General features: G+C 50.8%; 1 protein-coding gene across 2 annotated transcripts in view; it reads left to right on the top strand.

Moving 5' to 3' along the window:
• The window catches only part of wtip (WT1 interacting protein), a 54,366-nt gene that overhangs the window by 13,536 nt on the left and 19,050 nt on the right, over positions 1–21,780 (top strand). For both annotated transcript variants that reach the window (XR_012101953.1, XM_073070473.1), the window contains exon 2: positions 19,123–19,224. Coding sequence is in view for 1 of the 2 variants with exons in the window: in XM_073070473.1 (XP_072926574.1) it covers positions 19,123–19,224 (102 nt within the window). In the remaining variant the exon portion in view is untranslated. The remainder of the gene's footprint in view (positions 1–19,122; positions 19,225–21,780) is intronic.

Below are 21,780 nucleotides of genomic sequence, written 5' to 3'. Positions count from 1 at the left end.
CACTGGCACATGGCACGGGTAGCAGTCCCGAGAAAACAACGCTGGAGGTCCTGCTCTTTAACTGAGCGTCACAACATGTAGCGGTCAGCACAACACTATTGCAGCTTGAGGCTCCGAGTTCAGAGTTCAACTCCAGTGCTACCTGTACGTTCTCCTGTGACTCTGCAAGGTTTCTCCCGTTGTTCTAGTTTCCTTTTCCGTTCTGGTCGCTTCACTGCAGGAAGAACGTGGATACTGTGCAGAGGAGATTTACGAGGACATTGCCTGGATTGGGGAGAATGCCTTATGAGAATAGGTTGAGTGAACTCGGCCTTTTCTCCTTGGAGCGACGGAGGATGAGAGGTGACCTGATAGAGGTGTATAAGATGATGAGAGGCATTGATTGTGTGGATAGTCAGAGGCTTTTTCCCAGGGCTGAAGGGGCTAGCATGAGAAGGCACAGTTTTAACGTGCTTGCAAGTAGGTTGAGAGGGATGTCAGAGGTAAGTTTTTATTGTACAGAGTGTGGTGGGAGTGTGGAATGTATTGCCAGCAAAGGTGGTAGAGGTGGACACAATAGGGTCTTTTTTAATGTACTTTATTTTAAAAAAAACAATAAAATCAACAAGAACATATAAGCTTAGACATGTATGAAAGTAAAATGAGCAAAAAAAAAGGACATAGCATTAGAGGGATGCCTGTTGTACAAAGTGCTAAATATTAAGTCTCAAATAAGGGCCGTGAAAGATTAACTGGGGGGAAGTACAGCCATACAACAGTCTCTGATGCTGGGGCTGGTTGTCACTAAGTGACTTGTCCTGAGGGAATGGAAATCACCCTGTCCCCCTTTCCGCAGATGGATGGCTGACGTGATCTCAGTCAGACAGATGGAGAGACTTGGGTTCTTGAGAACCAGTTCAATTAAAAAAACTTTCAGCTATCTGGGATCCATTTCTTGCCGACCTAGACGAGGCCAGGGGGAGATGAATAGGGTCTTTTAAGAGATTCTTGGATATGGAACTTAGAAAAATGGAAGGCTATGTGGGAGGGAAATTCTAGGCAGTCTCTAGAGTGGATTACATGGTTGGCACAACATTGTGGGTCGAAGAGCCTGGTTAATGTGCTGTAGATATCTGTTTCTAACTCCCTGAATTCCCTATATAGTACTTTGTCACTCATTTGACCCATGTCATTGGTACCTACGTGGACTATGACTTCTGGCTGTTCACCATCCCACTTAAGAATGCTGAGAGCTCAATCTGAGATATCCTGGACCCTGGCACCCAGGGGGAAACTTGCCATCTGGGAATCTTGTTCTTGTCCGCAGAACCTCGTGTCTGCTCCCCTCACTAACAAAGCCCCTATCACCACAGTGTGCCTCTTCTCCACCTCACCCTCTTCCTGTCTGAGTCGCAGAGGCAGACTCAGTGCCATGGACCCGACCACAGTCTGTTAGGTCAACCTCCCCCCCAGCAGTATCCATCTGATATACCTGTTGTGAGGGGGACGGCCACAGGGGTATTCTGCACTGGCTCCTTAACCGCTTTCCCCTTCCTGACTGTCACCCAGTTTCCTGAACTTTGGGTGTGCCTATCTCTATATGTCACCCCTTCAGCTTCTTGACTGATCCGTTCATCCAGATCCAGTTCCAACTCCTTTGTTAGAAGCTGCAGCTGGATGCACTTCACACAGCTGTAGTGGTCATGGATACTGGAAGTCTCCCTGCCTTCCCAATCCCGCAAGAGGAGCTTTCAACTATCCTGAGTGAAGCCTTTAAGATCACCACTCTATGTACACTAAGGCAATGGCCGCCTTCCTTTAATTAGCTCTTACTAATTCATCCCAACTGCCAGTTGACGCTGGTCAGAGCTCTATTACGCTGCCGAGATCCATTCCTGCTTCTTGTCCTTCTGGTAGTGGGCCTGATTGAAAGGCCCTACAGTCCAAACTTCCGATGTGCAGATTGGCTGCTGGTCAAAGCTCTGTTACTAGGTTCCAGATTAGTCAGGGCATCAAAGGTTATGAGAAGGCAGGAAAATGGTGTTGGCAAATGGGATCGAAAATCAGCTTGGTCAAATGGTTTATTATTGTCACGTGCACTGCGATGCAGGGGAAACTGTCCATACCGATCGACTGGTTATAACAAAATGGGGAACAAAGTACCACGGCAGTAGGGAGTGTGCTGGTTGACAGTAAGGTGAGAGGTCACGAATACTTGGGAACTGTTCAGTAGTCAGAACAGCAGGGTAGAAGCTGTCCTTGAGCTTGGTGGTTCATGGTATCAGAATTTGCATCTTCTGCCTAATGGGAGGATGTCTGGGGTGGGTGAGGTTTTTGATTGCACTGGTTGCTTTACTGACGGGGCGAGAAGTGAAGGGAAGGCAGGTTCCCATGATGTGCTGACCTGTGTCCACCTCTCCCCGTGGTTTCTTCCAGTCACATGCAGAACGGTTGCTGTCTCAATCTGTGAAGTATCTGAATAGGACGCTTTCAATTAAAAATTGGTGAGGGTCAAAAGGGACACGAGGAACTAGAGGTCATGGTGTCTGTGTGACTGGATCAGGGCAGACTATTGATGATGTTCACACCTAGGAACTTGAAACTGGCAACAGTACAGTGCAAGGTGTAAAATTACTGTAAATTACAGCAGGAATATTTAAAAATTGTGCAAAAATCACTTACAACAGGAATATATATAAAAATGTGCAAAAAGAGAACAGAATAGTGAGCTAGTTTTCATAGGTTCATGGACCATTTAGAAATCTAATAGCAGAGGGGAAGTAACTGCTTCTGAATCTTTTGAGTGCATCTCTTCCACAGATTCATCCCCCTCTGGCTTAAGAATTTCCTCCTCGTCTCTGTTCTGAATGGATGTCCCTCTATTCTGAGGGTGTGCCCTCTGGTCCTAGACAGCCCTACTATAGGAAGCAGCCTCTCCACATTCACTCTGTCTAGGCCGTTCGATATTTGATAGGTTTCAATGAGATCGCAGAGAGTACATGCCTAGAGCCATCAAATGCTCCTCAGGTGTTAACCCTTTCATTCCCTAGACTCATTGTCATGAGCCTCATCTGGACCGTCTGCAATGTCAGCATATCTTTTCTTAGATTAGGGATTTCCCAAAACTGCCCACAATTCTCCTAAGTGCTGTCAGCATTACGTCCTTGCTGCTATACTCTAGTCCTCTGGAAATAAATGCGAATTTCCCTTCCTAACCACTGAGTCAATTTGTAAGTTGACCTTTAGGGAGTCCTGTGCAAGTCCCTTTGCTCCTCTAATTGTTGAATTTTCTCCCTTCATTCCTTTTAACAAAGTGCATGAACATAGACTTCCCTGCAAACAGCCACAAAGCCATCAATTCATCATGCAAGTCATTGACACATAACGTAAAAAGAAATGGTCCCAACACTGACCCTTATGGAAAACCACTAATCACCAGCAGCCAACCAGTCATCTTTTGTCCATGCTAGTATCTTCCTGGTTCTGCAGCCTCATGCACCTTGTCAAAGGCCTTCTGAAACTTCAAGTAAACAACATCCACTGACTCTCCTTATTCCATTCTACCTGCTGAAATTCCTTGAAGAATTTCCTCTTGAAGAAACTATGCTGACTTTGGCCTGTTTTGTCAAATGCCTTCAAGTACCCCCAAACCTCATCCTTAACGATCTATTCCAACATCTTCCCAACCACTGAGGTCAGACTAACTTGCCCATAATTTCCTTTCTTCTGACTCCCTCCCTTCTTGAAGAGTGGAGTGACATTTGCAATTTTCCAGTCTTCCGGATTCAATCCAGAATTTAGTTATTCTTGAAAGATTGTTACTAATTCCTCCACAGTCTGTTCAGGTACCTTCTTCAGAACCCTGGGGTGTAGTCCACATGGTCCAAGTGTCACCTCTACCCTCAGTTTCTCAAGCCCCTTCTCCTTAGCAACTACACTCACTTCTGACCCCGACACTCAAATTTCTGGCGCACTGTATTTTCGGCAGTGAAGACTTACAGAAAATACTTAAGTTCATTTGCAATTTCCTTGTCGCTCATTACTGCCTCTCCGGCGTCATTTTCCAGTGATCTGATATCCACTCTTGCCTTTTGCTTATTCTTTATATGTCTGAGAAAACACTTGGTATCCTTTTTAATATTATTGGAGAGCTTGCCTTCATATTTCGTCTTCCCTCTCCTTGTGGATTTTTTAGTTGCTTTCTGTTGGTGTTTAAAAGCTTCCTGATCTTCTAATTTTCCTTTAATTTTTGCAATGTTATATGCCCTCCCTTTTGCTTTTATGCTGCCTTTGACTTCCCTAGTCAGCGGCAGTTGACTCGTCCTCCCTTTAGAATACCTCTTCATCTTTGAGATGTGTCTTTCCTACGCCTTCCGAATTTCCCCCATAATCACCAGCCACTGCTGTTCTCCCGTCAGCCCTGCTAGTATCCTCGTCTGGTCAGTTCCGGCTGGCTCCTCTCGTGCACCCGTAATTCAATATACTCCTCCGCAATACTGATGCTCTTCTTCCTCTCAAATTTAAAGGTGAATTCTATCACACTATGATCACTGCCTGCTAAAGGTCCCTTTATCTGAAGCTCTCTAATCAATTCCAGTTTGTTATATGACACCTAATCCAGAATAGGTGATCCCCTAATGGATTTAACCACGAGTTGCTCTAAAAAGCCATCTCGTAGACATTCTACACATTCCCTCTCGGGATCCAGCACCAACTTGATTTTCCCAATCTTCCTGCATATTGAAATCCCTTGTGACAATTGTAACTTTGCCCTTTTGGCGTGCATTTTCTATCTCCTGTTGTGACTTGTATCCCACATCCTGGCTACTGCTCGGAGAAACGTACGCAGTTCCAATCAGGGTCTTTTTTTTTTGATTCTGACTGAGTAGGTTTCCTTCTGCATTCCAAAGAGGTACAGGTTCCCACACCCCGCACTTCCCGTTTCTACCTCCTACCTAAGATTCACAAACCTGCCTGTCCAGGCAGACCCAATGTCTCTGCTTGCTCCTGCCCCACTGAACTCATTTCTGCCTATCTCGACTCTGTTTTATCTCCCCTTGTTCAATCCCTTCCCACCTATGTCCGTGATACTTCCCATGCTTTACATCTCTTCAAAGATTTCACGTTCCCTGGCCCCCACCGCCTCATTTTCACCATGGACGTCCAGTCCCTATATACCTCCATCCCCCACCAGAAAGGTCTCCAAGCTCTTCATTTCTTCCTGGATTCCAGACCCAGCCAGTCACCCTCTACCACCACTCCTCTCCGCCTCGCGGAATTAGTCCTCACCCTTAACAATTTCTCCTTTGGCTCCTCCCACTTCCTCCAAACTAAAGGTGTAGCCATGGGCACCCGCATGGGTCCTAGCTATGCCTGCCTTTTTGTCGGCCATGTGGAGCAATCTATGTTCCAAGCCTACACCGGTATCTGTCCTCCTCTTTTCTTACGTTATATCGACGACTGCATCGGTGCTGCTTCCTGCACGCATGCTGAGCTCGTCGACTTCATTAACTTCGCCTCCAACTTTTACCCCACCCTCAAATTCACCTGGTCTATTTCCGACACCTCCCTCCCCTTTCTAGATCTTTCTGTTTCTATCTCTGGAGACACCCTATCCACCGACGTCTACTACAAACCTACTAACTCCCACAGCTACCTAGACTATTCCTCCTCCCACCCTGTCTCCTGCAAAAACACTATCCCTTTCTCTCAATTCCTCCGCCTCCACTGCATCTGCTCTCAGGATGAGGCCTTTCATTCTAGGACAAAGGAGATGTCTTCCTTTTTTAAAGAAAGGGGCTTCCCTTCGTCCACTATCAACTCTGCCCTCCATCGTGTCTCCCGTATTTCACGCACCTCTGCCCTCACCCCATCCCCCCGCCAGCCCACCAGGGATAGAGTCCCCCTGGTCCTCACCTATCACCCTACCAGCCCACAGATCCAACGTATAATCCTCCGTAACTTCCGCCACCTCCTGAGGGATCCCACCACCAGCCACATCTTCCCCTCCCCCCCACTCTCGGCTTTCCGCAGGGATCGCTCCCTACGTGACTCCCTTGTCCATTCATTCCCCCCATCCCTCCCCACGGACCTCCCTCCGGGCACTCATCCCTGCAAATGGAAGAAGTGCTACACCTGCCCCCACACTTCTTCCCTCATCACCATCCTAGGCCCCAGACAGTCCTTTCAGGTGAGGCACCACTTCACCTGCAAGTCAGCTGGGGTGATATACTGTATCCGGTGCTCCCGATGTGGCCATTTATACATTGGGGAGACCCGCCGCAGACTGGGAGACCGTTTCGCCGAACACCGGCGCTCAGTCCTCCAGCAGTGGCGGGATCTCCCTGTGGCCACACACTTCAATTCCACAGACCACTCCCACTCTGACATGTCTGTCCATGGCCTCCTCTACCGTCAAGATGAGGCCACACGCAGGTCGATGGAGCAATACCTTATCTCCTACCTAGGTAGCCTCCTTCCTGCCAGCATGAACATCCAACTCACTGACCTCCGTTGATACCCCTTACCCCCATCCCTATCTATTATTTTAGTCTGGTTCTCTTTCTCTCTCTTTCCCCCCCTCACTATAATCTCTCCCCCCAGCCCTACCTTTCTTTCTCTTTTATTTCCCATAATTCTCCACCTTCCCCCAGCCCATTTCCCTCCAGCCTATCACTTCCCAGCTCTCTACTTTATCCCTCCCCCCACTTCTTATCCCCTCTCGACCATCCCATGTTACTTCACTCCTGATGAAGGGTTTCGGCCCGAAACGTCGTCACTACCTCCTCCCATAGATGCTGTCTGGCCTGCTGAGTTCTGCTAGCATTTTGTGTTTTTTATTTATTTCCAGCATCTGCAGATTCACTTGTGTTGTTATTGATCACATGGGTGGTTTGGGCTCGTTGAGCCAGATGATTCATGCTGCATCTCTGGAGTTTTAAACTTGGTTAATATTTATTCATTTCCCTTTGCTAATAAAGAAGCAAAAATCTTCACCTGGGTTCTGCTGATCTCCTTCCAAGCCCATCAGTGTTGAGTTGGGGAACAGTTTTGTGGGCAGCAGAGCTGGAGTATGGAGATTGATTCAACATTGTTCGTTGTCATTTCCAGTATGCAAATGAAAAGGAGAACAAAATAATTGTTGCTCCAGATCCTATGCAGCTCAAAAAAACAAAGAATATAATAAAAGATATACTAAATATAAATGTATATGGTATCTTATATTCATTGAAGTGTCTGCACATAAGGTGACTGACAAGAAATGATAAAGTAGTGGTGGTGGGGGGTGTGGAGAGGTGGGTTAGTGGGTGGAGGTGTTGATCAGCCTTACTGCTTGGGGAAAGTAACTGTTTTTGAGTCTGGTGGTCCTGGTGTGGATGCTATGTAGCAGCCTCCCCAATGGGAGAGGGAGAAACAGTCCATGAGCAGGGTGGGTGGGACTCTTCATGATGTTACTGGCCCTTTTCCAGCTCCTTTCTGTATATATGTCCTTGATGGTGGTTAGGCTGGTGTTGGGCAGTTTTGACCACCTGTTGTCGAGCCTTGCTCTGCAGTTTGTGTACTATGGTGTGACGCAGCTTTTTAGAATGCTGTCCTGTGTCTGTAAGTACAGAGTCAGCCTCCTCAACTGGTGCTGATCGAGTTGAGGGGGCTCGCTGGGTCGTGTGATTAATAATGTTAAGGTGAGCACAGTAGGCTCGCCCAGTCTCACTCCCGACTTCTGGAGCTGTCCGTCCATGTGGTTTGTGTGTTCTCCCTGTGAGTGAATAGATTTCATCCTTCCCCAGCCTCCAGGTGCTCTCATTTCAACCCAATACGGCGTACCAGGCTAATCAGTCATTGTAAATTGTCCTCTGTTTAAGTTTGTGGGCATTGGACCTGTTCCATGCCATATCTCTAAATAACGAGAAAATAAATAGTTTCAGGAGAAATGAATTGGATTGGTTTGGTGGGCTGGTTGCTCTGAGCTAGTACCGGCTTGATGGACTGAATGGTCTTGAGTGAAGCGGAGGTGTACGCAGAGACTGTGTACACATCTGCAGTGGATTGTATGAAGTGTTATTAACCCAGTGGTCTGTGTGGAGCACTGAGGAGGGAGATTTCACCATGCACTGTGGGAAGGAATGTAAACTCTCCCACCCCAGTCCCTTGGGAGAGCTTCAGTCCGTGAGAAATCCCGACAAAGGCTGACATGCATGAAAGCAAAGTTTTCTATAAACTCCCACAGCTCTTGAGTCGCGCTTTGTTCGGGTCTGTGGTCCATGAAACTCTACTCTGTAACAGCACAGACCCTCTCCCTGGCCAGAGCTGTCAGACTCCAAATTTCTGGTCTCCCTCCACCCCTGGGGCTGAGGAAGTGATGTGGAAGGGGCTGGAGGGGTGGGGAGATGGTGAGGCAGTGCTCCATTGTGGGAGGCCAGTGGGGACAGTGCTGGGAGAATGTGGGTTTGAGCTGGGGGGGGGAGGGGTTTGCGGGTGGCCATGGAGCTGGTGGGTGTGCATTTGGAGATGGGTGCGGTGCCAGGGGGTATGGGTTTGGGGATGGGCATGGAGCCGGTGGGGGGATGTGGGTTTGGACCAGTGGGGGACAGTGCTGGGAGGATGTGGGTTTGAGCTGGGGGGGGGGGAGGGGTTTGCGGGTGGCCATGGAGCTGGTGGGTGTGCATTTGGAGATGGGTGCGGTGCCAGGGGGTATGGGTTTGGGGATGGGCATGGAGCCGGTGGGGGGATGTGGGTTTGGACCAGTGGGGGACAGTGCTGGGAGGATGTGGGTTTGGACCAGTGGGGGACAGTGCTGGGAGGATGTGGGTTTGGGGATGGGCATGGAGCCGGTGGGGGGATGTGGGTTTGGACCAGTGGGGGACAGTGCTGGGAGGATGTGGGTTTGGGCCGGTGGGCAGAGTTGGGGGGTAGGGGTGTGGGTTTGGACCAGTGGGGGACAGTGCTGGGAGGATGTGGGTTTGAGCTGGGGGGGGGGAGGGGTTTGCGGGTGGCCATGGAGCTGGTGGGTGTGCATTTGGAGATGGGTGCGGTGCCAGGGGGTATGGGTTTGGGGATGGGCATGGAGCCGGTGGGGGGATGTGGGTTTGGACCAGTGGGGGACAGTGCTGGGAGGATGTGGGTTTGGACCAGTGGGGGACAGTGCTGGGAGGATGTGGGTTTGGGGATGGGCATGGAGCCGGTGGGGGGATGTGGGTTTGGACCAGTGGGGGACAGTGCTGGGAGGATGTGGGTTTGGGCCGGTGGGCAGAGTTGGGGGGTAGGGGTGTGGGTTTGGACCAGTGGGGGACAGTGCTGGGAGGATGTGGGTTTGAGCTGGTGGGCACAGAGTTGGAGGATGTGGGTTTGAGCTGGTGGGCACAGAGTTGGAGGATGTGGGTTTGGACCAGTGGGGGACAGTGCTGGGAGGATGTGGGTTTGAGCTGGTGGGCACAGAGTTGGAGGATGTGGGTTTGGGCTGGTGGGCAGAGTTGGGGGGTAGGGGTGTGGGATTTGGGGATGGGCACGGAGCCGGTGGGGGGATGTGGTTTTGGACCAGTGGGGGACAGTGCTGGGAGGATGTGGGTTTGGGCCGGTGGGCAGAGTCGGGGGGTAGGGGTGTGGGTTTGAGCCGGTGGGCACAGAGTTGGAGGATATGGGTTTGGGCCGGTGGGCAGAGTCGGGGGGTAGGGGTGTGGGTTTGGACCAGTGGGGGACAGTGCTGGGAGGATGTGGGTTTGGGCCGGTGGGCAGAGTTGGGGGGTAGGGGTGTGGGATTTGGGGATGGGCACGGAGCCGGTGGGGGGATGTGGGTTTGGACCAGTGGGGGACAGTGCTGGGAGGATGTGGGTTTGAGCTGGTGGGCACAGAGTTGGAGGATGTGGGTTTGGGCTGGTGGGCAGTCAGGGGGTAGGGGTGTGGGTTTGGACCAGTGGGGGACAGTGCTGGGAGGATGTGGGTTTGAGCTGGTGGGCACAGAGTTGGGGGGTAGGGGTGTGGGTTTGGACCAGTGGGGGACAGTGCTGGGAGGATGTGGGTTTGAGCTGGTGGGCACAGAGTTGGGGGGTAGGGGTGTGGGTTTGGACCAGTGGGGGACAGTGCTGGGAGGATGTGGGTTTGGACCAGTGGGGGACAGTGCTGGGAGGATGTGGGTTTGAGCTGGTGGGCACAGAGTTGGGGGGTAGGGGTGTGGGTTTGGACCAGTGGGGGACAGTGCTGGGAGGATGTGGGTTTGGACCAGTGGGGGACAGTGCTGGGAGGATGTGGGTTTGGGCCGGTGGGCAGAGTCGGGGGGTAGGGGTGTGGGTTTGGACCAGTGGGGGACAGTGCTGGGAGGATGTGGGTTTGGACCAGTGGGGGACAGTGCTGGGAGGATGTGTGTTTGGGCCGGTGGGCAGAGTCGGGGGGTAGGGGTGTGGGTTTGGACCAGTGGGGGACAGTGCTGGGAGGATGTGGGTTTGAGCTGGTGGGCACAGAGTTGGAGGATGTGGGTTTGAGCTGGTGGGCACAGAGTTGGAGGATGTGGGTTTGGACCAGTGGGGGACAGTGCTGGGAGGATGTGGGTTTGAGCTGGTGGGCACAGAGTTGGAGGATGTGGGTTTGGGCCGGTGGGCAGAGTTGGGGGGTAGGGGTGTGGGATTTGGGGATGGGCACGGAGCCGGTGGGGGGATGTGGTTTTGGACCAGTGGGGGACAGTGCTGGGAGGATGTGGGTTTGGGCCGGTGGGCAGAGTTGGGTGGTAGGGGTGTGGGCTTGGACCAGTGGGGGACAGTGCTGGGAGGATGTGGGTTTGAGCTGGTGGGCACAGAGTTGGAGGATGTGGGTTTGAGCTGGTGGGCACAGAGTTGGAGGATGTGGGTTTGGGCGGGTGGGCAGAGTTGGGGGGTAGGGGTGTGGGTTTGGACCGGTGGGCAGAGTTGGGGGGTAGGGGTGTGGGTTTGGGCCGGTGGGCAGAGTCGGGGGGTAGGGGTGTGGGTTTGGACCAGTGGGGGACAGTGCTGGGAGGATGTGGGTTTGGACCAGTGGGGGACAGTGCTGGGAGGATGTGGGTTTGGACCAGTGGGGGACAGTGCTGGGAGGATGTGGGTTTGAGCTGGTGGGCAGAGTCGGGGGGTAGGGGTGTGGGTTTGGACCAGTGGGGGACAGTGCTGGGAGGATGTGGGTTTGGACCGGTGGGGGACAGTTTTGGAGGATGTGGGTTTGGGCCGGTGGGCAGAGTCGGGGGGTAGGGGTGTGGGTTTGGACCAGTGGGGGACAGTGCTGGGAGGATGTGGGTTTGGACCAGTGGGGGACAGTGCTGGGAGGATGTGGGTTTGGGCCGGTGGGCAGAGTCGGGGGGTAGGGGTGTGGGTTTGGACCAGTGGGGGACAGTGTTGGGAGGATGTGGGTTTGGGCCGGTGGGGGACAGTGCTGGGAGGATGTGGGTTTGGGCCGGTGGGCAGAGTTGGGGGGTAGGGGTGTGGGTTTGGACCAGTGGGGGACAGTGCTGGGAGGATATGGGTTTGAGCTGGTGGGCAGAGTCGGGGGGTAGGGGTGTGGGTTTGGACCAGTGGGGGACAGTGCTGGGAGGATGTGGGTTTGGGCCGGTGGGGGACAGTGCTGGGAGGATGTGGGTTTGGGCCGGTGGGCAGAGTTGGGGGGTAGGGGTGTGGGTTTGGACCAGTGGGTGACAGTGCTGGGAGGATGTGGGTTTGAGCTGGTGGGCAGAGTCGGGGGGTAGGGGTGTGGGTTTGGACCAGTGGGGGACAGTGCTGGGAGGATGTGGGTTTGAGCTGGTGGGCAGAGTTGGGGGGTAGGGGTGTGGGTTTGGACCAGTGGGGGACAGTGCTGGGAGGATGTGGGTTTGGACCAGTGGGGGACAGTGCTGGGAGGATGTGGGTTTGAGCTGGTGGGCAGAGTCGGGGGGTAGGGGTGTGGGTTTGGGCCGGTGGGCAGAGTTGGGGGGTAGGGGTGTGGGTTTGGACCAGTGGGGGACAGTGCTGGGAGGATGTGGGTTTGAGCTGGTGGGCAAAGTCGGGGGGTAGGGGTATGGGTTTGGACCAGTGGGGGACAGTGCTGGGAGGATGTGGGTTTGGGCCGGTGGGGGACAGTGCTGGGAGGATGTGGGTTTGGGCCGGTGGGCAGAGTTGGGGGGTAGGGGTGTGGGTTTGGACCAGTGGGGGACAGTGCTGGGAGGATGTGGGTTTGAGCTGGTGGGCAGAGTCGGGGGGTAGGGGTGTGGGTTTGGACCAGTGGGGGACAGTGCTGGGAGGATGTGGGTTTGGACCAGTTGGGGACAGTGCTGGGAGGATGTGGGTTTGAGCTGGTGGGCAGAGTCGGGGGGTAGGGGTGTGGGTTTGGGCCGGTGGGCAGAGTCGGGTGGTAGGGGTGTGGGTTTGGACCGGTGGGGGACAGTGCTGGGAGGATGTGGGTTTGGGCCGGTGGGCAGAGTTGGGGGGTAGGGGTGTGAGTTTGGGCCGGTGGGCAGAGTCGGGGGGTAGGGGTGTGGGTTTGGGCCGGTGGGCAGAGTCGGGGGGTAGGGGTGTGGGTTTGGACCAGTGGGGGACAGTGCTGGGAGGATGTGGGTTTGGGCCAGTGGGGGACAGTGCTGGGAGGATGTGTGTTTGGGCCAGTGGGGGACAGTGCTGGGAGGATGTGGGTTTGGACCGGTGGGGGACAGTGCTGGGAGGATGTGGGTTTGGGCCGGTGGGCAGAGTCGGGGGGTAGGGGTGTGGGTTTTGGGGATGGGCACGGAGCCGGGGTATGGGGGTTTTTTTGTTGAACAATTACCTGGAATGTGATGTGGGAAAGCACAAGGTTTTTTTGTAGCAACAGGCCAGGTGCTTGAAATAAAACAGATTCGGGAAGGAGTTGGGCAGGTATAGACTGACTGGGTGGAGCAGTGGCTGGTTGGCAGAAAATGGGAAGTGGGAATAAAGGGATCCTATTCAGGCTGGCTGCCGGTTACCAGTGGAGTTCCACAGGGGTCTGTGTTGGGACCGCTGCTTTTTACGATGTATGTCAATGACTTGGACTATGGAATTAATGGATTTGTGGCTAAATTTGCTGATGATACAAAGATAGGTGGAGAAGCAGGTAGTGTTGAGGAAACAGAGAGCCTGCAGAGAGACTTAGATAGTTTAGGGGAATGGGCAAAGAAATGGCAAATGAAATACAATGTTGGAAAGTGTATGGTCATGCACTTTGGTGGAGGAAATAAACGGGTGAACTATTATTTAGATGGGGAGAGAATTCAAAATGCAGAGGTGCAAAGGGATTTGGGAGTCCTTGTGCAGGATACCCCAAAGGTTAACCTCCAGGTTGAGTTGGTTGTGAAGAAGGCGAATGCAATGTTGGCATTCATTTCTAGAGGTATAGAATATAAGAGCAGGGATGTGATGTTGAGGCTCTATAAGGCACTTGTGAGACCACACTTGGAGTTTTGTGTGCAGTTTTGGGTTCCTTATTTTAGAAAGGATGCACTGACATTGGAGAGGGTTCTGAGAAAACTCACGAGAATGATTCCAGGAATGAAAGGGTTACCGTATGAGGAACGTCTGGCAGCTCTTGGGCTGTATTCCCTGGAGTTCAGGAGAATGAGGGGGGATTTAATAGAAATAATCCAAATGTTAAAAGGCCTGGACAGTTTAGATATGGCAAAGTTATTTCCCATGATAGGGGATTCCAGGACAAAAGGGCACGACTTCAGGATTGAAGGATGTCCTTTTAGAACAGAAATGTGGAGAAATTACTTTAGTCAGAGGGTGGTAAATCTGTGGAATTTGTTGCCAAGGGCGGCTGTGAAGGCCAAGTCATTGGGTGTATTTAAGGCAGAGATAGATAAGTTCTTGATTGGCCAGGACATCAAAGGGTATGGGGAGAAGGAAGGGGAGTGGGGATAACTGGAAAAATTGGATCAGTCCGTGATTGAATGGTGGAGCAGGCTCGATGGGCTGAATGGCCTACTTCTGCTCCTGTATCTAATGGTCTTTCTCTGAGATCAGCATCATGGGCTTGAGCTGAATAATCTCCCTGTGCTATCAGAATCAGGCTTAATATCATTGGCATATGTCCTTAAATTTGTTGTTTTGTGGCAAAAATACAACACAATAAAAATCAAAATTAAAATCATAAAGAATTTTTTTTAAAATATACTTAGTGCAATAAGATCAAAAAAAGAAAAAAAAGTACTGAGATAGTGTTCATGGGTTCATTGTCTGTTCAGAAACCTGTTGGCAGAGGGGAGAAGCTGTTCCTGAATCGCTGAGTGAGAGTCTTCAGGCTCCTGTACCTCCTCCCTGATGGTAGCAATGAGAAGAGGGCATGCCCTGGGTGATAAGGGTCCTTTATGATCGGTGCTGTCTTTTTCGGGCATCTCCTTTTGAAGATGTCCTCAATGCTGGGGAGGCCAGTACCCATGACGGAGCTGGCTGAGTTTACAACTTCCTGCAGCTTTTTCTGATCTTGTGCAGTGGTTACCTGATGCAACCGATCAGAATGCTCTCCATGGTACGTCCATGGAAAGTTGCGAGAGTCTTTGGTGACAAGCAAGAAAGAAGTCTGAAATGTAGCCGCTGTTGTGCCTTCTTTGTAGCTGCACCGATAGATGGGCTCAGGATAGATTCTCAGGTGTTGACACGTGTACTCATAGTGTTGATGAACTGTGTTGGTGTGTCCCTCATTTTTGGAGTAACCCTGGCTGCTGAAATAGTTTGCACCCTCTGGTACAGTGTTTCGTGGTAATGCAGCAGTTAGAACATTTTACAGCGCCGGCGACTGGCCACTGTCTGTAAGATGTTGTGTGAATTTCCTCTGCATGTTCCAGTTGCCTCCCACATTCCAAAGATGAGCTTGTTAGTGAGTAAGTTGTGAGCATGCTGTGTTGGCACTGGAAACATGGTGACACAAGTGGGCTGCCCCCAGTGCGGGCAATGTATTATCAATGTATGTTTGCTAATCTTTATCTGTACAGCACTGAAACAGGCCCTTTGGCCCATCGGGTGCATGCCGACCCAATGTACCTGTTTATATTACAGTGGATTCTGTTTAACTGGGACACACAGCGATAGCCCAGTTAAACCGCTGGCCTTATTAGCCAGTTTCATGGAAATGGTTCAGAAGGTATTAAACAGGACAGTATAACTGAGTAACAAATTATGTATTTAAATGAAATACAGAACAAATTAGAACACGGCTGATGCTACTACAGTACTATAAAACAATATTAGTTATTAAAATTAGCATAGATACCTAATGCATATAATGGACTGCCTTCATGCTAAGTTGCCAACGATAGATTCTCCAAAACTTCATTTTCATTGTAACACTCCAGATGATTGTTGATACCTTCAAACTCTTCATTGAAGTAGTGACATTGTTGATTTTTCACTCCCAGCTGTTCCTGGCATCTCCAAGCCTGAGCAAAACAAAGTTCCAAGTCCATTTATTATCAAAGTATGTATACTATTTACAATCTTGACAAGCAGCCGAAAACAAAGAAACCCAATAGAACCCATTTTATTACAAGGAGATTTCTCAGGCACCCAAAGTGCAGAAAATAAACAGGAGTCATGCACACTGTAAAAGTAAGCAGATAGAATTCAGAAGTGAAGTTCAACAAAGTGAGTCCATTGCATGAAGCCGGTCATCACTGCAGTTGATCCAGGAGCCTGTTAGTTCCAGACCAGAGATGAGCAAACCTTCAGAGCAGCAAGCTGTACACCTCTCCTCCAGCCCTGACACCCTGACCTTCTCGATCTGGCCCAGTACTTCAATCGTCCAAACCTTTGCTCTCTGCTCTAGGCTCTGCCACTTCCATCCGCTCTCAGGCCCAGGCCCTGACACCTCGGCTCAGCCCGTCCCGACTATTTCAGTTTGGTCTGGTGCTTAAGTTGGTTGAACCTCTGGTCTCCCTGCTTTCAGGCCTACGCCTGGGCCCGGACCCGCCACCACGACTCTGCACCAGCCACAGAAGTACACGTGATTGACGGTAGTTAGAAACTGTTCAGCAAGTCTCCTGTCCCAATTAAGCGGTATAGTGTCCCAATTAACTGAGGGGAGTCCCAGCTATTTTCTAGATTAGTTTTTGTTCTTTAAGATTTGTTGCTCTGATTAATTGGTAGCCTATTTAACCTGAATCCACTGTAATCCTCTCACTGGTACTTGATTCATTTACCTTGTCCCTGACGGTAGTATTACAGAGGGCATGTCCAGATGTGGGTGTCACCTTCTTGAACATGCCCTCGATGGTGGGAGGCTAGTGCCACGATAGAGCTGGCAGCATTTTGTTCCATACCAGTCACAATGCCCTCCATTTGTAGAAATTTGCAAGAGTCTTTGGTGACGTACCAAATCTCCTCACGTTCCTCTGGTGTGCTGCCTTCGTGATTGCATCAATATGTTGGGCCCAAGACAAATCTTAAGAGGTGTTGACACCCTTGACATAGAGCAGGGGTTCCCAAGCTTTTTATGCCATGGCTCTTTTCTGTGGACCCCACATTTGGTACCCTGGCATAGAGGACATGAAGCCAAGTGCTTCCTGGATAGGTTGGACTGTCAGATGAGTTGAATAGGTTTGTGTTCACTGGAGATCTGAAGGGTGGGGAGGGGATGGATGGTGAGAGTTCTGAGTTTGGGTAATAGACTGAGGAAGGAGTTTCCCTTGGCAAGAAACATGGGGTTACAGACATGGGATACCAGGTGAGGCACCAGAATGAACGGAGTTGAGGTTTCTTCCATCAGAAGTTGCAACCTTCTTCCACTAAGAGATGCAGTGGCTATCACTGAATATATTTGAGAAAGTGAGGTCTCTGGTGTGTAGAAATCTTTGGGGTAAAGGAGATCCTGTAATGAGAGGGTCGAATGGCTTGCTGTTATTCATTTCCCTCGATGACCTAAACGGAGCAACATGTGAAACAGCCACACAACTGGGCTGAGTACGTGAGAGGAATGGTACTCATTGTAGAAGTCGGCTTGTCTTTGAAGGTCATTGCAGATGTACACTTGTAAAGGTCATTGCAGATGTCGACATCTTACTGTATGGTGTTAATCCATTGCACTGGAAGCATGGTGACACTTGCTGGCTGCCCCAGCACAAGTGTTAGTTGTTGATGTAAACGACACATTTCACATGTGACAGATAAAGCTCATCTCTTAATCTCTTGTACCTTCTGCCTGGTGGAAGAGAGGAGAGGAGAGAATGTGTGGGGTCTTTCATTATGCTGCCTGAATAACGTTCCTGAACCCGGTGGTGTGAGCCTGGGGCTGATGGCAGCAGTGAGAGGAGAGCAGGACCTGGATGGTGGGGTCACTGGTGAATGCTGCTTTCCTGTGACAACGCTCTGTGCCGATGTGCTCATTAATGATATGATATTGTCATTTTAGACTTGGAGTCCACAAACCCTTCGCTTAATACTAGCAGTCCATGGCATGGCATGAAAAAGTTTGGAAACCCCTGTTTTAGACGCATGAATACAGGGAATGGGGAGTGTGGATCACATACAGGCTGAAGGGATTTGGTTTAATTTGTGATTGTGTTGGCTGGAGACATTGTGGTCCAAGAGGCCTGTTCCTGTGTTGTACTGTTCTGTGTTCAGTGCTGTCTGTGACTGGCGTGTGGGTGTGGAGGGGAACGGTGGAAGAGGAGGTGGGAGGGAGAACTAGGTCGCAAGACCCCTCCCCAACATCGCAGTGGGGGACCTTCACCTGAAATGCCAGGAACACAAGACTGGTGCTGCTTCCTGCACCCATACTGAGCTCATCAATTTCATCAACTTTGCTGCCAACTTCCACACTGCCCTTAAATTTACTTGGTCCTGACATCTCCCTCCCCCTGCTTCTCCCTCCCCTCCCCCTGCTTCTCCCTCCCCTCCCCCTGCTTCTCCCTCCCCTCCCCTCCCCCCACTTCTCCCTCAAATCCACTAACTCTCACAGCTACCTGGACTATAACTCTTCCCAACCTGTTACTTGTAAAAACACCACCCTCCTCCCTTAATTCCTCCATCTCTGCCGCATCTGCTCTCAGGATGAGGCTTTTCATTCCAGAACAACTGAGATGTCCACATTCTTCAGGGAAGGAGGCTTCCTCCATTTTCAGTGCTTCCATTTTACACATGTCTGCGCCCACTCCATCTTTCAACCACCCCCATCAAGGATAGGATTTCTCTTGTCCTAACCTACCTCCCCACAAGCCTCCACATCTAGCATATAATTCCCCATACCTTCCACCATCTCCAATGGGATTCCACCTCCAAGATCATCTTTCCCTCCCACCACTTTCTGCTTTCTACACGACTCCCTTGTCCATTTGTCCCTCCCCACAGATCTCAATCCTGGTAGTTAACCTTGCAAGTGGAACAAGTGCTACATCTGCCCCTGTGCCTCCTCCCTCACTACCATCCAGGGCCCTAAACAGTCCTTGCAGGTGAGGTGACACTTCGCCTGTGAGTCTGTTGAGGTCATCTACAGTATCCAGTGCTCCCGGTGTGGCCTCCTGTAGATTGGTGTGACCTGACGTAGAATGGGAGACTACTTTGTGGGAGCACTTCTGCTCCATCGGCCCTAAAAGTAAGATTTCCTGGTGGCCATCCATTTCAGTTCTACTTCAACAATGAGGCCACACTGAGACTGGAGGAGCAGCACCTTGCATTTTCTCTTGGGGGCAGCCTCCAACCTGATGGTATGGACATTGATTTCTGGATCTTTCGGAAATTGCCACCGTCCTCTCCTTCGCATTTCCTTCTCTCACCTTCTCCCTGACCTATCAGATTGCCCCTTCTCCAGCCCTTTACCTCTTTCACCAATTGACTTCCCAGATCTGTACTTCACCCCCTCCCTCTCCCCTGGTTTCACCTGTCCTCTGCCATCTTGTGGAACTGCTTCCCCCTTCCCATACCACCTTATTCTGACCTCCAGGACCTTTCCCGTCCACGGTCTCATCGTTGCCACGGAGGGCTGTGGAGCCCAAGCCATTGAGTGTACAGAACTTAAAGCAAATATTGATAGCTTTTTTTTTGTTATCGGGGCATCAAAGATGATGGGGAAAGGCCGGCGAATGGGACTGAGAGAGATGATAAAGCAGCCATGGTGGAATGGCAGAGCAGGCTTCTGCTCCCGTGTCTTATGTAATGCAGCTGACAGCCCTTTCCTCCAGTTAACAGAGAATTGTTTTTCTTTCCTGGTCCGCAGGTATCTGTGTGAAGTGCAGGAAGGGTGTGTATGGGGCTAGCCAAGCCTGCCAGGCCATGGGCAATCTGTACCACACCAACTGTTTCATCTGCTGTTCTTGTGGTGAGTAGACCATGGCTGTACCCCATGTCCCATTGTTTCACCAACCCACCCACACCACTGCCTTCTCCAACGCAGACGCTCCCCTTGAGTCCTTACTTATGCAAAGGCCTCCTTGGTGTCTCAGTGTTGGCCAGCCTGGGGCCTGCTGCCAGCCAAGGCAGACAGCAAGTCCTTGAATCTCTACAGTGATGGAGTACAACGTGGGCTGAGGGGCGTTTCTGACTGAGTTTGTGCATTGATCATCTGCCATGTCGTATGACGTGGGTGGTCATGATCTTTCCAGCACTATGATTTTTCTACAGAAGTGGTTTGCCATTGCTCCCTTCTGAGCAGTGTCTTTACAAGATGGTGACCCCGGACATTACCAGTACTGTAAAGAGGTTGTCTGCCTCTTGTGATATGCACCACCTGCTCCCATGGCTTCATGTGACCCTGATCTTGGGGGAGGGGCTACGCAAGTGCTACATCTTGCGCAAGGGTGACCTACAGGCTAGCGGAGGGAAGGAGCGCCTTGCACCTCCTTTGGTAGGGACATGCCTCCACCCCACTATCCACACTGAGTACCTAGAATTCCACAGACTGCCATGCCCGTTTACTCCCCGTCCACGTTCTCAACTTTACTCACTTTTCAACAGATCTCCTGTATGTTGGGACTCTCGACCTTGCAATCTACCTCGTCACGATCTTGAACCTTATTGCCTGCCTACGCTGCACTTTCTCAGTAACTTGTGTTCGCCTTGAACTGCCTCAACACGTGGCTGTGATGATCTGTATGGATAGTCTGCAAGCTCTTTGCTATACCTTGCACATGTGACAGTAATACACTAATTTACCAAGCTGATTTTTGTAACCATTTGCGAGCTTGCCCTGGATCACTTTTACATGGGATTCTGTCAAAGGACATGTGGCCCACATCACTGCCCTCAGCACACTGTGAGTTTTTCAGAGATACCAATCAGATCGCACCTTCCTGCTGCAAACTGATTCTCCCCATCTCTGACTAATTCCAGCCCTTCCCAGTGTAGATTAATTCTGATACAATAATTCTCTTTCAGTAATCTCCACACTACTGATATTAGAGTGACAGGCCTGTAGTTGCCTGGCATTTCCCCGCTGCCTTTCTGGAATAAAGGCAAACCTCCCTGGTGGATACACGGGTAATCATTTAAGGCCTGACTACCACCCCCCCACCGCACCAGTGCCCAGCAATGGAAAAGCCTACAGATAAACTAACCAAGACCGATATTTCTCTGCTGCTTCCACTGCGTTACACAGACAGTGATGGTGAACATCTGCCTTTGTTCCTTCAGCTCGGGGGACCAGCATATGCCGGCAAACCTGGGATGGTGGATCAGATTGAATCGCTGAGTGTATCTGAGAAAACACCGATTTACCAAGCAGATTTTCAATCCCATTTGCCAGCTTGCCCTGGATTCCTTCTACGTGGGATCTTGTCCAGGAATAAAGACGTAGGAGCAGAATTAGGCCATTCAGCCCATCATCTGCCCCACCATTCCATCATGACTGATTTATTATCCCTCTCAACCCCACTCTCTCACCATCTCCCTGTAAACTTCTAACACCCTGGCCAAGGAAGAACCTCCACTTTAAATATACCCAAAGACTTGGCCTCCATAGCCGTCTGTAGCAACGATTTCCACAGATTCACTACCCTCATCTCTATTCTAAATGGATGTCCCTCTGTTCTGAGGCTGTGTCGTCTGGTTCTTGACTCCCCCACTATCGGAAACATCATCTTCTCATTCACTCTACCCAGACCTTTCAATGTTTGGTAGGTTTCAGTGAGATCCCCCCCATTGTCCTAAACTCCAGCGAGTCCAGGCCCAGATCCGTCAAATAGTCCTCATGCATTAACCCTTTCTATTCCAGGATAATTCTAGTGAGTCTCCTCTGCACTCTCTCCAATTTGTGCACATTTTCTTAGATAAGCAGCCCAGAACTTTTCGTAATACGAGGAGTGTGGCCTGACCATTGCCTTGTAAAGTCTCAGCATTACTTGCAATAACCATCTTTCTCCGTTCTCAATAACCAACATCGCCCCCTACTGGGCAGTAGGCTGCCAACAACAGCTCGCCAGATTCCTCTGTCAATAGACAATAGGTGCAGAAGTAGACCATTCGGCCCTTCGAGCCTGCACCGCCATTTTGAGATCATGGCGCTGATCAACTACTATCAATACCCGGTTCCTGCCTTGTCCCCATATCCCCTGATTCCCCTATCCATAAGATACCTATCTAGCTCCTTCTTGAAAGCATCCAGAGAATTGGCCTCCACTACCTTCCAAGGCAGTGCATTCCACATCCCCACAACTCTCTGGGAGAAGAAGTTTTTCCTTAACCTGTCCTAAATGACCTACCCCTTATTCTCAAACCATGCCCTCTGGTACTGGACTCTCCCAGCATCTGGAACATATTTCCTGCCTCTATCTTGTCCAATCCCTTAATAATCTTATATGTTTCAATCAGATCCCCTCTCAATCTCCTTAATTCCAGCGTGTACAAGCCCAGTCTCTCTAACCTCTCTGCGTAAGACAGT

This window comes from Hemitrygon akajei, chromosome 17 (assembly GCF_048418815.1).
Source record: "Hemitrygon akajei chromosome 17, sHemAka1.3, whole genome shotgun sequence".
Classification (NCBI taxonomy): Eukaryota; Metazoa; Chordata; class Chondrichthyes; order Myliobatiformes; family Dasyatidae; genus Hemitrygon; species Hemitrygon akajei.
The sequence above is the reverse complement of the archived record's forward strand: the minus strand, read 5'-3'. Positions and strand labels throughout refer to the sequence as shown.